Below are 12089 nucleotides of genomic sequence, written 5' to 3'. Positions count from 1 at the left end.
GACTCATGACTTCTGGTCAGCTTTCTTGGCCGAGTGGTGGGCGACATTCTCTTCCCTTGCCAAATCCACACTGAACGCGACAGCGTGTGGTCCCCATCGCAGCTCCGGGCCTTCCCTGCTCTGGATGATCTAAGTTGTGTAGAGCTGGCAGCCGATTCGGGTTGGCTGGCCCAAGCTGGAAACATAGACCACCCATCTCGCATCCCCAGGCGACTAACTCTAGGTGGCTGCAACGGGTTGCCCATCTCTACCGAGGGTGGCCTCGCAGCTGTAGGATTCAGGGTCCACCTTGCAGGCTGGGTAAGTCCCTCACGTTCAGAAAGGGCTCTTCCCGCCCACCCACTTTGGGTTCCCGGACGTTTCGCAGGCCACTTGTCCTTGACTGATTCCAGAAAAGAGACTCCGCAGGTCCCGGATCCAGTGGAAGAGATGCCCTAGCGAAGCATCAACAAAACATGTTGTTTGCTGGAACAGCCTTTAAATACCAGGCGACTGAAGCTGCCCGCAGAAGCGTCACAGGGTGGGTAGACCCCAACCTGCATGGTTGGACAGGAGTAGGAGTGATCCGCCTCCCTCCAGTTTGGCTGTCGTAACTGTGGGCACCCTGGGAATTCCTCTGGGACTTCTCCGGGTCGCTCCGCCGCTGGGCTTATAAAACTCTCTCCGTTAATGAAAAACCTCGCAGAAATTCCTGAAGTGGCAGTGAGGGGGCCTTCTTTCTTCTTAGGCCAGGAGAGAAGGCTACAACGTTTGTCCTGCCACCACCCCCAAAGCCCTCATCGTCAAATACACTTGTTCTTACCACCTATGGGATAGGATAGGTCCTGTCTTGGGAGGACAAACTGACCAAACAGCAGGAGCTGGAAGTTTCACTGAGGGCTAAAAATGGACAAAGGAATTGCCCTGCTCACCTCGCTCCATTTGTCTCTATTTGGCAGAGACCAAATAGAGACACACACTCCCATTTACCAAAATCCTTGGACCAGTAACCAAGATTACAGGTTAGAGTCTACTTTTATAGCTACTGAGCATCTGAGTTTATGCTTAGGAGATTCAAATTTACAGGAGCCATAGCCTTTAGCTGCTCTTTTCAAGTGAGGGAACCAGAAAGAAACCTTAAATTTTCCAACTTAGAAAGAAACAAACAAAAACAAAAAACAAACAAACAAACAAACAAACAAAACTGAACCTGAGGCCCTAAACCTGAGGCCCAGAGACAGGAATAGAGAGAATGCTTGTTTCGAAATTCTAAATTCTGCTTTCTCTACCAGCCTGAGAGCAAACGTGACCCAAAACTTCAGGATCTTTGAACAGATGTTGAGGTTTCTGCTGCGAGTGTGGGGGATGAGTGCAGCAACGCCTGTCTCAGCCACGGTTCCTTTGGTCACAGGAAGGTTTGATGACATCTTGGCTGCGTGTGTAATTTCAGTGATAGTTCTCCCGCTGGTAAGGAGAATAGCCACAAAACCAGGTGATGAGACACCTCAGCTCCCAATTTCTCTTTCTTCCCCTATCTGATATCACCACCCCGAAAGCCCAAAGCATGCAGTCTGTCCACGCATCACCCCCCCCCATCCCAAAGCTCCTTTCATCCTAGCTCCCTGCCTATTGTCCTTCAGACCTCTAAATCAAGGTTCTGGAGTGCAAACAGCAATCCGTGCCTCCCTGAATCTAGTGAGCATACCGGGCCAATACGTAGGCCATGCATAATAGTCAGGATGTGAACGCCCCAGCTTTTCTTTCTATTGGCTTCCACCTACAACCCTCTGGGTATCTTTATTTCTCAAAGAGGAGAGGTGAAGACAATGATATTGCAAATTGGAGATCCAGTGGCTAGCAAAGGAAACTAGAAGAGAGTAGGTGAAAAGTACCGGCCCAGGGAGAGAAAGCAGTGTCCTGACCCCTTGCTATGGGTCTTAGATCATGTGAAGCCCAACAGCTGGGACGCCTAGACAGCGACCCGGTTTCAGTGGCCAAAGTGCGCTCTCTAGCCAGCCAGGCTGCGGCCTGGGTAGCAAGTGGATAGTAAATGCGAGTCGGAGTCCGCGGTGGAAATTGATAAGGGGCGGAGACGAGACACTGTGCCTTCTTGCCCCTTCTTCAGGAAAAGACTAGGCTGTGGAGGCGGCGAGTCCCTCAGCCTCGGTCATGTGATAGTCTCGAAGCGCAAGCTGCAGGGGTCTCGGCGTCTCGGGGACCATTACAAAACGCAGCCAGGAGAGTGCGTCTCTGCCACAGCCGCGCTTCTTCTCAAAACCCGCGGGGCAGAGCGGCTGCAGCTGCAGCGCAGACGGCTGAGCCGACCGGGCGAACCGGGTCCTGGCCTGTCTTCGCCGACGCCCCCTGCAGCCCGAGGCTAACTCCCGGAGTCCTGAGCACCCTCCCCTCCGTAGAGCCTTCAGGAGCTTCTGCTGCAGACACCACCAAACTTTTCCTCGGAGCCACCGCCTGGGGCTCGATACGTCTTCCTCGGCTCTGCTGCGGACCCCCTGAGAAAGAGGGCACAGACTGATAGAAGAGTGTTCTCTCTCCCCTTATCCTGCCACTCCCCTCTTAAAAGATCTGAACATCTGCGCTGGTCGGACCCAGTACCAGGTCAGCTAGCTTCCAGGGAGTTGAAATGTCGGGTCACCAGTGGCCTTGGGACAGCTAGCACGGATGCGGTTTTAAAGAGCTGGGGTCTCCACTGCCGAGTCGGTTTGACCAGAGCTGCCCTTGCACGGAGAAAGGGCAAAGAAGCCAAAAGAAATTCATTCAACTGCCTTTGGCTCCAGAGCTCGACTGGTCCCCAGAGTGCGGGGAAGACTCAGAGAAAACCAAGGTAAAGCAGGCGAGCCTCTCTGGCTACTGTGTGGGCCTGTCTGCGACCGAAAGTTGTGAGCACCATTGAGCTGCATTGGCCTAAAAGCCAATCGTGGGGACCCTAGCAGATCTCAGAAGGAGAAGGATCGAAGCAACGCGGGCTGAGAAGGCTCGGGATCCGGGCTGCACAAGTGGAGAGAGAGTTAGAGGGGACATTTAGGCAGGGGGTTGGGGCTTCAGAGAGGCGTTGAGGCCCACTGTGGGCCAGTAGGAGGTGGAGGAGCCTAGAAAGATGCCACGGCCGGGGAAGAGCTCGTACAGCGACCAAAAACCGCCCTACTCGTACATCTCATTGACAGCCATGGCCATCCAGCACTCGGCTGAGAAGATGTTACCTCTGAGCGACATCTACAAGTTCATCATGGAGCGCTTCCCCTACTACCGCGAGCACACGCAGCGCTGGCAGAACAGCCTGCGCCACAACCTCTCCTTCAATGACTGCTTCATCAAGATCCCGCGGCGGCCGGACCAACCCGGTAAGGGCAGTTTCTGGGCTCTACACCCTGACTGCGGTGACATGTTCGAGAATGGGAGCTTCTTGAGGCGCCGCAAGCGATTCAAGGTACTGCGCGCAGACCACGCTCACCTGCACGCAGGAAGCGGCAAGGGTGCGCCCGGGACGGGGCCCGGGGGTCATCTGCACCCCCACCATACCCACCACCCGCACCACCACCACCACCATCACCACCACGCGGCACACCACCACCACCACCATCCGCCCCAGCCGCCACCGCCGCCACCGCACATGGTGCCCTATTTCCACCAGCAGCCGGCTCCCGCTCCGCAGCCGCCACACCTCCCGTCGCAGCCCGCGCAGCAGCCACCTCCGCAGTCGCAGCCTCCGCAGCCGCCCCATCCCGGGAAGATGCAGGAGGCGGCGGCAGTGGCGGCGGCAGCTGCGGCGGCGGCTGCCGCGGCGGTGGGCAGCGTGGGGCGTCTGTCTCAGTTTCCACCCTACGGGCTGGGCTCGGCCGCCGCCGCGGCCGCCGCGGCCGCCGCGTCCACCACGGGCTTCAAACACCCGTTCGCCATAGAGAACATCATCGGGAGGGACTACAAGGGAGTGCTACAAGCTGGAGGGTTGCCTTTGGCATCTGTCATGCACCACTTGGGCTACCCCGTGCCAGGCCAGCTTGGCAATGTTGTCGGCTCGGTGTGGCCTCATGTTGGTGTGATGGATTCGGTGGCCGCGGCCGCTGCCGCCGCCGCTGCAGCTGGGGTCCCGGTAGGCCCTGAGTATGGGGCGTTCGGGGTGCCAGTCAAGGCCCTGTGTCACTCGGCAAACCAGAGCCTGCCAGCTGTACCGGTGCCCATCAAGCCCACTCCTGCGCTCCCACCCGTGACCACACTGCCGCCGGCGCTGGCAGTCCCCACGGCGTCACAACAGCTGCCTGCTCCCTCAACCGTGTGCGCGGCCACGGCCTCACCCACAGCCCCTCTCTTGGAGCCGACCTCAGCTAGCACAGCTGACAGCAAGGGAGGCTCCTTGCACTCGGTGTTGGTGCACTCCTAGGGGAGGAGACACCTGGCGAGTGACTGAGTCAATGGCCCTAGATCGAGAGAGCATCCCAAAGTGGCAGACAAAGTTGACTTCGAGAAAAAAAAAATTTTTTTAAATCTGATTGACGACCCAAAAGTGGATGTTTCACTGGTCTGTAACCTCCTGGTGTCTGTGTTATACTATCTTGTAAATCAGATTAATGAATGCCCATTTTCAGGTAAGAGTTTCTATTGTAATTTAAAAAAAAAAAAGATTGCTAAGTTATGGGGGGAGAGAGCAAAATGGTTAGCGAAAACTCATTTCAGGCAAAGAGGAAGTGGTGTTCAGACCCTTTTCTGGAGCAGTTGGACAATCTGACACGGGAGAAGCCTGACAGAGTGACGGAAATGGACTTGAGACCACAAGTTTGAGTCTTCAGCTCTCGTGTGTCCGCAGCCGCCTCCCCACTAAGCAAAGCTCGTCTTAGATGTTAAGAGAAAGGATGAGTTTTCCTCGTTATCTCTTTGGTCAAGAAAAAGGACGAGAAAACAATGCCACGAATAAAGTCGCTTTGATGGGGAGGGTGTGTTTAGTGGGATCTTTGGGAAACGGTTACATTTCTTGGCTGTGACCTGGGGTCGAGGAGGATAGTACCGACAGCTAAAGTAATTAGTTCGCACAAAAGAGAATGGCAGCGGCTTAAGGAGCAAGGCTCCAGATTACAAAAGTAAAGTTCGGGAGCCCCCGAAGAAAGACAATAAAAGGCGACTTTCCACCTGAGACTCCTCTGTCCATCAGTCGGGTGAGAAACCCTCACGGAGTCTGAGAACACGGTTCATTCCCACGACCAGTTTCATGTGGACTTTTAAGGAAAAAAAAAGTCACATGTATCTCAGATTTTGCTTCTCTCATTTTTTTTTTTTTTTTTTTTTTTTTTTTTTTTTAATGCGAGGAAGCCTAGTCACCTCCGGGACAGGGGCGGTCATCGGAGGAGAGGAGTTGCCCTTTCGTGGCATTCTGCTTCCTGTCTCCTCGTGCACAAATGGGGAAGCATCATGTTCGCTGTGTATATTTTCAGGCGAATTCTTCAATTGCCGTTTGTGAATAAATTCACCCTGTTATTGTTGCCCTTCCTCGGTTTGGAAACCCAGGAACAGCACTTTACTGGCAACAAATTTAGGGAGGGGTGTTGAGTGGCCCTGGCTCCAAGTCCCCTCTGGCCTGTGTCTGAGCCATCTCCTTTCTGTTTGCCAGTGTTGTATCAGGTGATCATTAAAAACATCTCTCTGGATATACCTGTGCCGGCGTGAGGGTGTTCTTTACCTAGCAGATGAGGCCACAGTTGAAAATTCTTTCCCAGTCCTTAATTTCTTAACTTCAGAGTTTCAACTTCAGAGTTGGCCTGAGACCAACACCAACGGGAGAGCCTTCTCTGGAGACAGTGTTCTTTGCCCGTTCTGTTGATCTGTCCACCACCAGTCAGCTGGCTAATCTCTACCCATTTTCATCACTCTACTTTCCTTAACTGAATTTCATTAAGACCATGTCAACATTAAAGTCTAAATTGACAAAACCCTGCAACAGTAAATTTTCCCTATCATCACTGATTGGCAACCTTTTCTGAGGTTGGCAGGCGCAGGTCAGGGCCCCAGTCTCGGTGCCCATGGAGCAGATATGGGGATGGATAGTGGTGGGCCCAGAGCAACACTGTTGGAAGATGCCTCTGCTATCGTGGTGAACACTAACCAGGTAGGTGGGAAATGCTACCACCATTGGGAGACCTGTTGCTTGCCTAGCCTAGGAAAGCAGGGTCTGCAGAGTGACTGCTGCTTGGGTGTGGAGACAAAGCTCTTGGGCCTCAACCACCCTGGTGAGCCTCTGTTTAGCCCTCTTACCGCAAAATTCTAACCTCCAGCAAAATTCCACTGGAAGCCAGTTTTCCTCTGCCTATGAAGCCTAAGAAATTCCTTCGACCATCCATTAAAAGACCGCAGAGAGACAGTTACTCAGCAATATTGCTGAGGTATGTTTTGGGTAGACCCTGAAAAAAAAAAAAAAAACCCAAAACAGCATTTGTGCCCGTCCTTCTTTTACAAATCTCATTGCAGTGTGTCACAAAGTTTTGACACATCTTAGGTAGCAGCCTCCTTGACTCAGTCAGTTGGAGAGTTTGTCTAGCTTTCACGTGGATTTTACACTTCACTAATATTAGACGGTAGAAAGAGAAAAGAGAGCCAGAGATACACTGATATGGGGGTCAGAGATTTGGGGAGACTTTGGAGCCTGACTTCTCTGCCTGTCCACTTTCCAATTAGTTGGTGCTTGAAGCCCTGCTGGGAGCCTAGTTTAGGGACTATAGCACTTGACCCAAAGAAAGAGCTTCTGTCTTCTAGGCAGTTCTTCAAGAAAGTAATGCCTCTTTCTTTTGGCCCAGCCAGAATGGTTCCTGATAATTTTTAGTGGTGCCTATGGTCCCATTTCTGGGATCTTCTCTCTGGCCCCAAAAGGAAGCAAACAAGAAGTGTGCCATTTCCAGGACCCTTCCTGCACCCAGCCCCTGCTGGGTACCCTTTCTGCCTGGTGGAGAAAACTGATAGTTTCATGTTTAGAGGAAAGAGGGAGAGGTGGGAAGGCAAAGTTAAGTCCACGATGATTGTGTTCAAGTTCTTGTTTCAGAAAGAACCCGGTGTCCCAATGAAGCTGTGCATAGATAGCATGAAAATAGGATTCATCAAAATAAGCCAAGGGGGATGCTCTGATCCTAAAGGGGAGGGCTGTCCCCAGTTAGACCCTCCTCTATCCCCAGACCTTCCAACTCAGATGGGATTTGACTGCACTGTGAGGGCATCTATAACCATGAACAGATGCTGCCAGTCCTGGAACCTGGAACCTGGCAGAACACTTGTGGCACGCCTGTGGGATACTAGAATAGGAGGCCACCAGTCCCCACATTCTTGCTTAACACAGGGATCAGATTATTATCAAGCACCAAAACAGGCCTGCTTAAAGTCCCTGTGTTTATTTCAAACAAGTTGTTAGGGTTCAGGCCACTAACAAAATATTGAGTTTATGTATGTCACTGAAGCTGATGTAAAGATGGTAGTTAATTTCGTGTTACTTTAGCTAACTCTCATTTGGGTATGTGGTCTCATGTGAGCTCACAGGCAGCTGCCCTCTACATATTAGAAAACAGAAAATTAATTTGCAACATCGGACAGATGAAAATTGTAATTTATAACCTTCTTGGGTTATAGGTGTGATTACAAAAACATTTTCTAATGTAGGCCAGGCACTGGGAACAGAACACTCAGTTGTGCTCTTGGGTGCTAAGGTGGTAGAAAAGGCTGCAATTACTCAGCCCATACCCCCACTTAACTGAACTAATGGGACCCCTGAGAAAGGTAGGGAAAAAGTGAGGGAGGGGAGCTTAGTGTAGATGTCCTTGTCCTTACAGACGGGAAGAAAATAACTTGGACCAATTTTACTTTATTCCCCTAAAATAAAATAAAAAATAAAAATAAACAGAGCTACAGGCTGAAAGAGAATGAAGCCACATTTAGCTATGCTCTCAAGGAAAGCAGGCCCTCCTGCAAGGGACCATTGGCATAGTTGGCATCTGGCACTTAGGAGGTCTGTCAGCCAGGCTGGCTTGTGGTCAATTATCTCCTTAAGTAATCTGGCATTAGTCCAGCCAGGGAGGACAACTAGTTGCATTCCCAGGAATCTGAGCCAGTTAACCGGAAGTGGCACTGCTGAATTCCAAACATCTTTACATGGGAAAGCTCAACACATCTCCTGGGACTCAAAGGTGATATTTGCCAGCTTGGCAGCCGTACAGGAGGCAGAGGAGAATATGGAAACAGAACTGCCTGGAAGAAGTCCCTTGTATCATCAAAGCCACAGGCTCCCCTCAAAATCATTCACCTGCCCAAACTGCCAGTCCTAAAAAAGACACTCAATAATGGAGAACTTCCTCACAATGGAGCCCTCACTCCTCAGTGGGAGGAAGGACAGTTGGGGGTCATATGCTCATTCCCATCTTGTGTGGTTGCATTTGTGACAAGATTGCTGTGTCTGTTGTTCTTCACGGAGTGCAGGGTCAAGGTGGAGTTAGTGTTGAAATAGGAAACTAAAAAACAATTACAAAAATCAGGGATAACTTTTGCTAAGGATTTAAGGACCAAGTGGAGATCCAAATGAATTCTGGAGGGCAAAATAATCATTTCAAGTTCGATGCTCCCATGTTGCTCATTCAAAATATTTCCACTGATATTATCTTTCAGAGTTCAAGTAGTACCTTATGGGGGATATTGAAGGGTTCTGCTTGGGTTTTGAATTCAGCATTAAACCATTGTTTAACTGGCACAGAATTGGCAGAACTCCAGATCTACTCTGCCCTGAGCACTTTTCGCTTTAACTAGCCCTTGTGTGCTTTAAAGAAAATCCAAGTCACATGTTGCTTGTCCCTCCTTGCATCCAAATGCAGTTTTACTGAATTTTAGCATGGTCCATGAAATGCAAATTCTGTGTTTTAACCCATAACACGCCCCCCAAGATCTACACAAGTCACATGATATGCTCACATATCATTATGCAGAAAATAAAGTATGTGAAAACTGTAGTTGTATTTTTACAGAGATATTTTGTTAAACCAAAGAAAGCCATGAAGAGAATGCCATTATCAAAGAACATTTTTTAATAAAATTATAAAAAAATCCAGAAAATGTAATTTAATAATTCATGAAAATATTTAAATAATTTTGCGAAGAAGACATTTTATTTGTGTTTAATTTGATCCAAATAGTTCTTCCCTGCCACAAGTAATAGTCGTTTGTGCACATGGGACACCCAGGCTGTACTCATAAGTCACAGACCCATTATGGAGGCATCATTTTTACCATGCATTAGAATGTGTTTTCCCATCTGAGCTGCTAGTCTTGTCAGCACCTTCACGGGCAGCATGTTTTTACTGTTACTGCAGATGGATGCTTAAGAGGAAGGAAGCTGGAGAGAGAGAGGCAGGTCCAGCTGAACTGCAGTCAACCCAGAAAGGGTCCATAATTAATGAAACACAGAGATGGAAAAGGAAAGGGAGGGAGAGAGTGAGGGAAGGAGGGAGGGAGAGAGGGAGGAAGGAGGGAGAGAAGGAAGGAGGGGGAGAGAGGGAAGGAGGGAGGGCAGGAATGGAGAAGGGGAGAAAAGAGAGAGGCAGACTATGTGATTACTACTAGCAAAGCAAAAACACAATTTAAGAATTATTTTCTAACTTATGCCATTGTTTTATTTCCCGTTGAGAAATCACAGACAAACTCTTTAATGTATGTGACATTTTATATGATGTCACTGATCTAACCTAGTCTTGCCATTAAAAACATTATTCTATATCCTTGTAAAATGTTGTTTAGTTGGACAGGATAGTGCTTATATAATTCTCAGCTTCACTTCCTGGCTAAAAGGACAAGTCCTCAGTGTTCATCCAACATTTTTGTGACATTAAACTTATACAATTTATTTTGTAGGACAAAACTAAGTCCCTGCAGGGAAATATCTAATAAACAACGATGTTCACATACTATGGGTATCCAAGATATCATAAGTGATGCTTTATGAAAATTTGTTTTTAATAATAAATGCTTATGAAATCCTATAGAAGGAAAGAGGTCTTCAGTGTGTTCCCAACCTTATAATACACATCAAAAAATTACATGAGAAGAGATTACACCAAATATGAATGGTTGGTTATTTAGAAATGATGAATGATGTTTTCATTTGTTATAGATTGGTTAGATTGTCTACTCTCATGAAGCTTTAGGTTTATAATAAGATGAAGGATAGTTAAAAAAAATACCTAGGCCATATAATAAATATTTCAACAAAATATCAGTTATGCTGTTTTTGAAAAAGAATCTCATTGTGCTGTCTAGACTTTCCTTGAACTCAGGGTTTCTTGCCTTGGCTCCCCATGTAATGACATTATAGCAGTGTACCACCACATCTGCATCAATGACTTTAAAGTGTAAGTCTGACCTGGTGATGCGGGCCTGTAATCTCAGTTACTTAAGAGTCAGAGGCAGGAATATGGAACCTTTAAAGCCTGCTCCATGGTTAAGGGCACTGGCTGCTCTTCCAGAAGACCTGGGTTCAGTTCCCAGCACCCAGGGCAGCTCACAACCATCTGTAACTAGTTCCTAAGGGATCCAAAGCCCTCTTCTGGCCTCAGAGGCCCTCACATTAGGCATAGACATACACAAGGCAAAATACTTATATCACTCATATACATAAAAATTAAAAAAGGAAATAAAATGAAAGAGCAGGAAAGACAACAACTGGAATTAGCCACTCCCTGTGGTCCCCAACTACCCTTTGTTCTGTGCCTTTGGCCAGAACCCAGGACAAGAGGCCATGCAAGACAAAGAACAGTAGACTATCACTTCACATTTTTTACACTTGGGGAATTTTGAAGAATAGTTACCCCATAAAGTCTGAATAGGACTCATTCATGGCTGAGAGGTAGAACCTGGGATCAGTGGTTCCTACAAACCCACAAGTGTTCCTGGATTCCAGGATCACACACTGAGAAGTTCTGTGCTAAAAAGGTTAATTTGTCCCAAGCTGATATCTACAGCCCCCTTAGTTCACAGGAGACACCCAAATTATTTTGGACATCACAAGAAAGGTGTCACAATTCCTAGTCCTTTTATCTAAAAAGTCATTGATGATTGTCTGCTTGGCTCAGTGCTCCCCAGAGACAGCAGAAAACTCCAGATGCTTCCACTTCCCATGGCCCTTAATCTTGAACTACATAGCCTCTAGAATTGTGAGAAATATTTTAATGTAGTTTAAAAGCAACCTAGTCAAAGGTACTGTCCTGTTGTCTGTAAATATCCCAGATATAAACTGGTATGACTAGCCAGTGCCAGTGTCTAAAAGACCCTGGCTTTCCTTCCTCAGAGCCACAGTCTCACACTCAAATATCTTTTCAGCCTTTTAGTTATTAACTATGTATAACTAGTTATACCTAGTTAACAAGAGTGTGTGGACTTGATCATCTGATACAGTAGAATACCTCTCCTGGGAAAAGCATGTGCAAAGCACACCTAGATAGTCATGGAGGACAAAGTTAAAGCTCAAACTTATATAGACTATAGCATGTGCAGGTACATGTTCATACATGTCAACCAAAGCAGATGTTTTAAAATTTGCTCACTCTTTCAAATAGTATTCTTGTTACAAAAAGGAGGAAGTCAAAGCCTGTCTACACCAAAATGGGATCTGTGTCCTCTTTACTTGATTTTGCTGCAACTTGGATGCTGAAAGTTGGCTTTCTGGCAGACACATCTTACAATGTCAGCGTGCCATGCCTAGTCCATGCACTAATCACCAGGGAGTGGCCACACCAGGAAAAACTATTTAGCTTCTATGTTCCAAAAGCCAGAGAACAAGAAGGACCTGATTCTCCATGAAGGCACAAGACTAAGGAGCCACATGGCCCAAATCTCTCCCCACTGGCAATAAAACAGGGAATCAAATAAGTTGAAGGTAAATGGGGTGATTCTGGATGCGGCGGTCCTTCTTATACCTAAAATAAGAACATTTTCATCACTATTTGTAGTAATAAAAGGTTCATGCTTTGAAACCAAACCTCATGTAACTTGGCAACAAGTCTTTACCGTGGATGTTGTGTAAACTCTTCATTTTATTCATAGATAACTGAGGCCAGAGTGGTGTAAGAAGTTTGCCCATGGCC

General features: G+C 47.9%; 1 protein-coding gene across 1 annotated transcript; it reads left to right on the top strand.

The window, feature by feature from the left end:
* The first annotated feature begins 2906 nt into the window (after nt 1–2906).
* Foxb2 (forkhead box B2) lies at nt 2907–4460 on the top strand. The gene has a single exon (XM_051194053.1). The coding sequence runs from the start codon at nt 3095–3097 to the stop codon at nt 4373–4375; it is 1281 nt and encodes a 426-aa protein (XP_051050010.1). The 5' UTR covers nt 2907–3094; the 3' UTR covers nt 4376–4460.
* The last annotated feature ends 7629 nt before the right edge of the window (nt 4461–12089 follow it).

The sequence above is a fragment of the Phodopus roborovskii genome, unplaced genomic scaffold, assembly GCF_943737965.1.
Source record: "Phodopus roborovskii unplaced genomic scaffold, PHOROB, whole genome shotgun sequence".
Lineage (NCBI taxonomy): Eukaryota > Metazoa > Chordata > Mammalia > Rodentia > Cricetidae > Phodopus > Phodopus roborovskii.
Note: the sequence above shows the minus strand (reverse complement) of the source record. Positions and strands in the feature narration are given on the sequence as shown.

Bases quoted from the DNA above. Each gene is read 5' to 3' on its own strand.
- Foxb2 (XM_051194053.1), top strand. From the start codon at position 3,095: ATGCCACGGCCGGGGAAGAGCTCGTACAGCGACCAAAAACCGCCCTAC.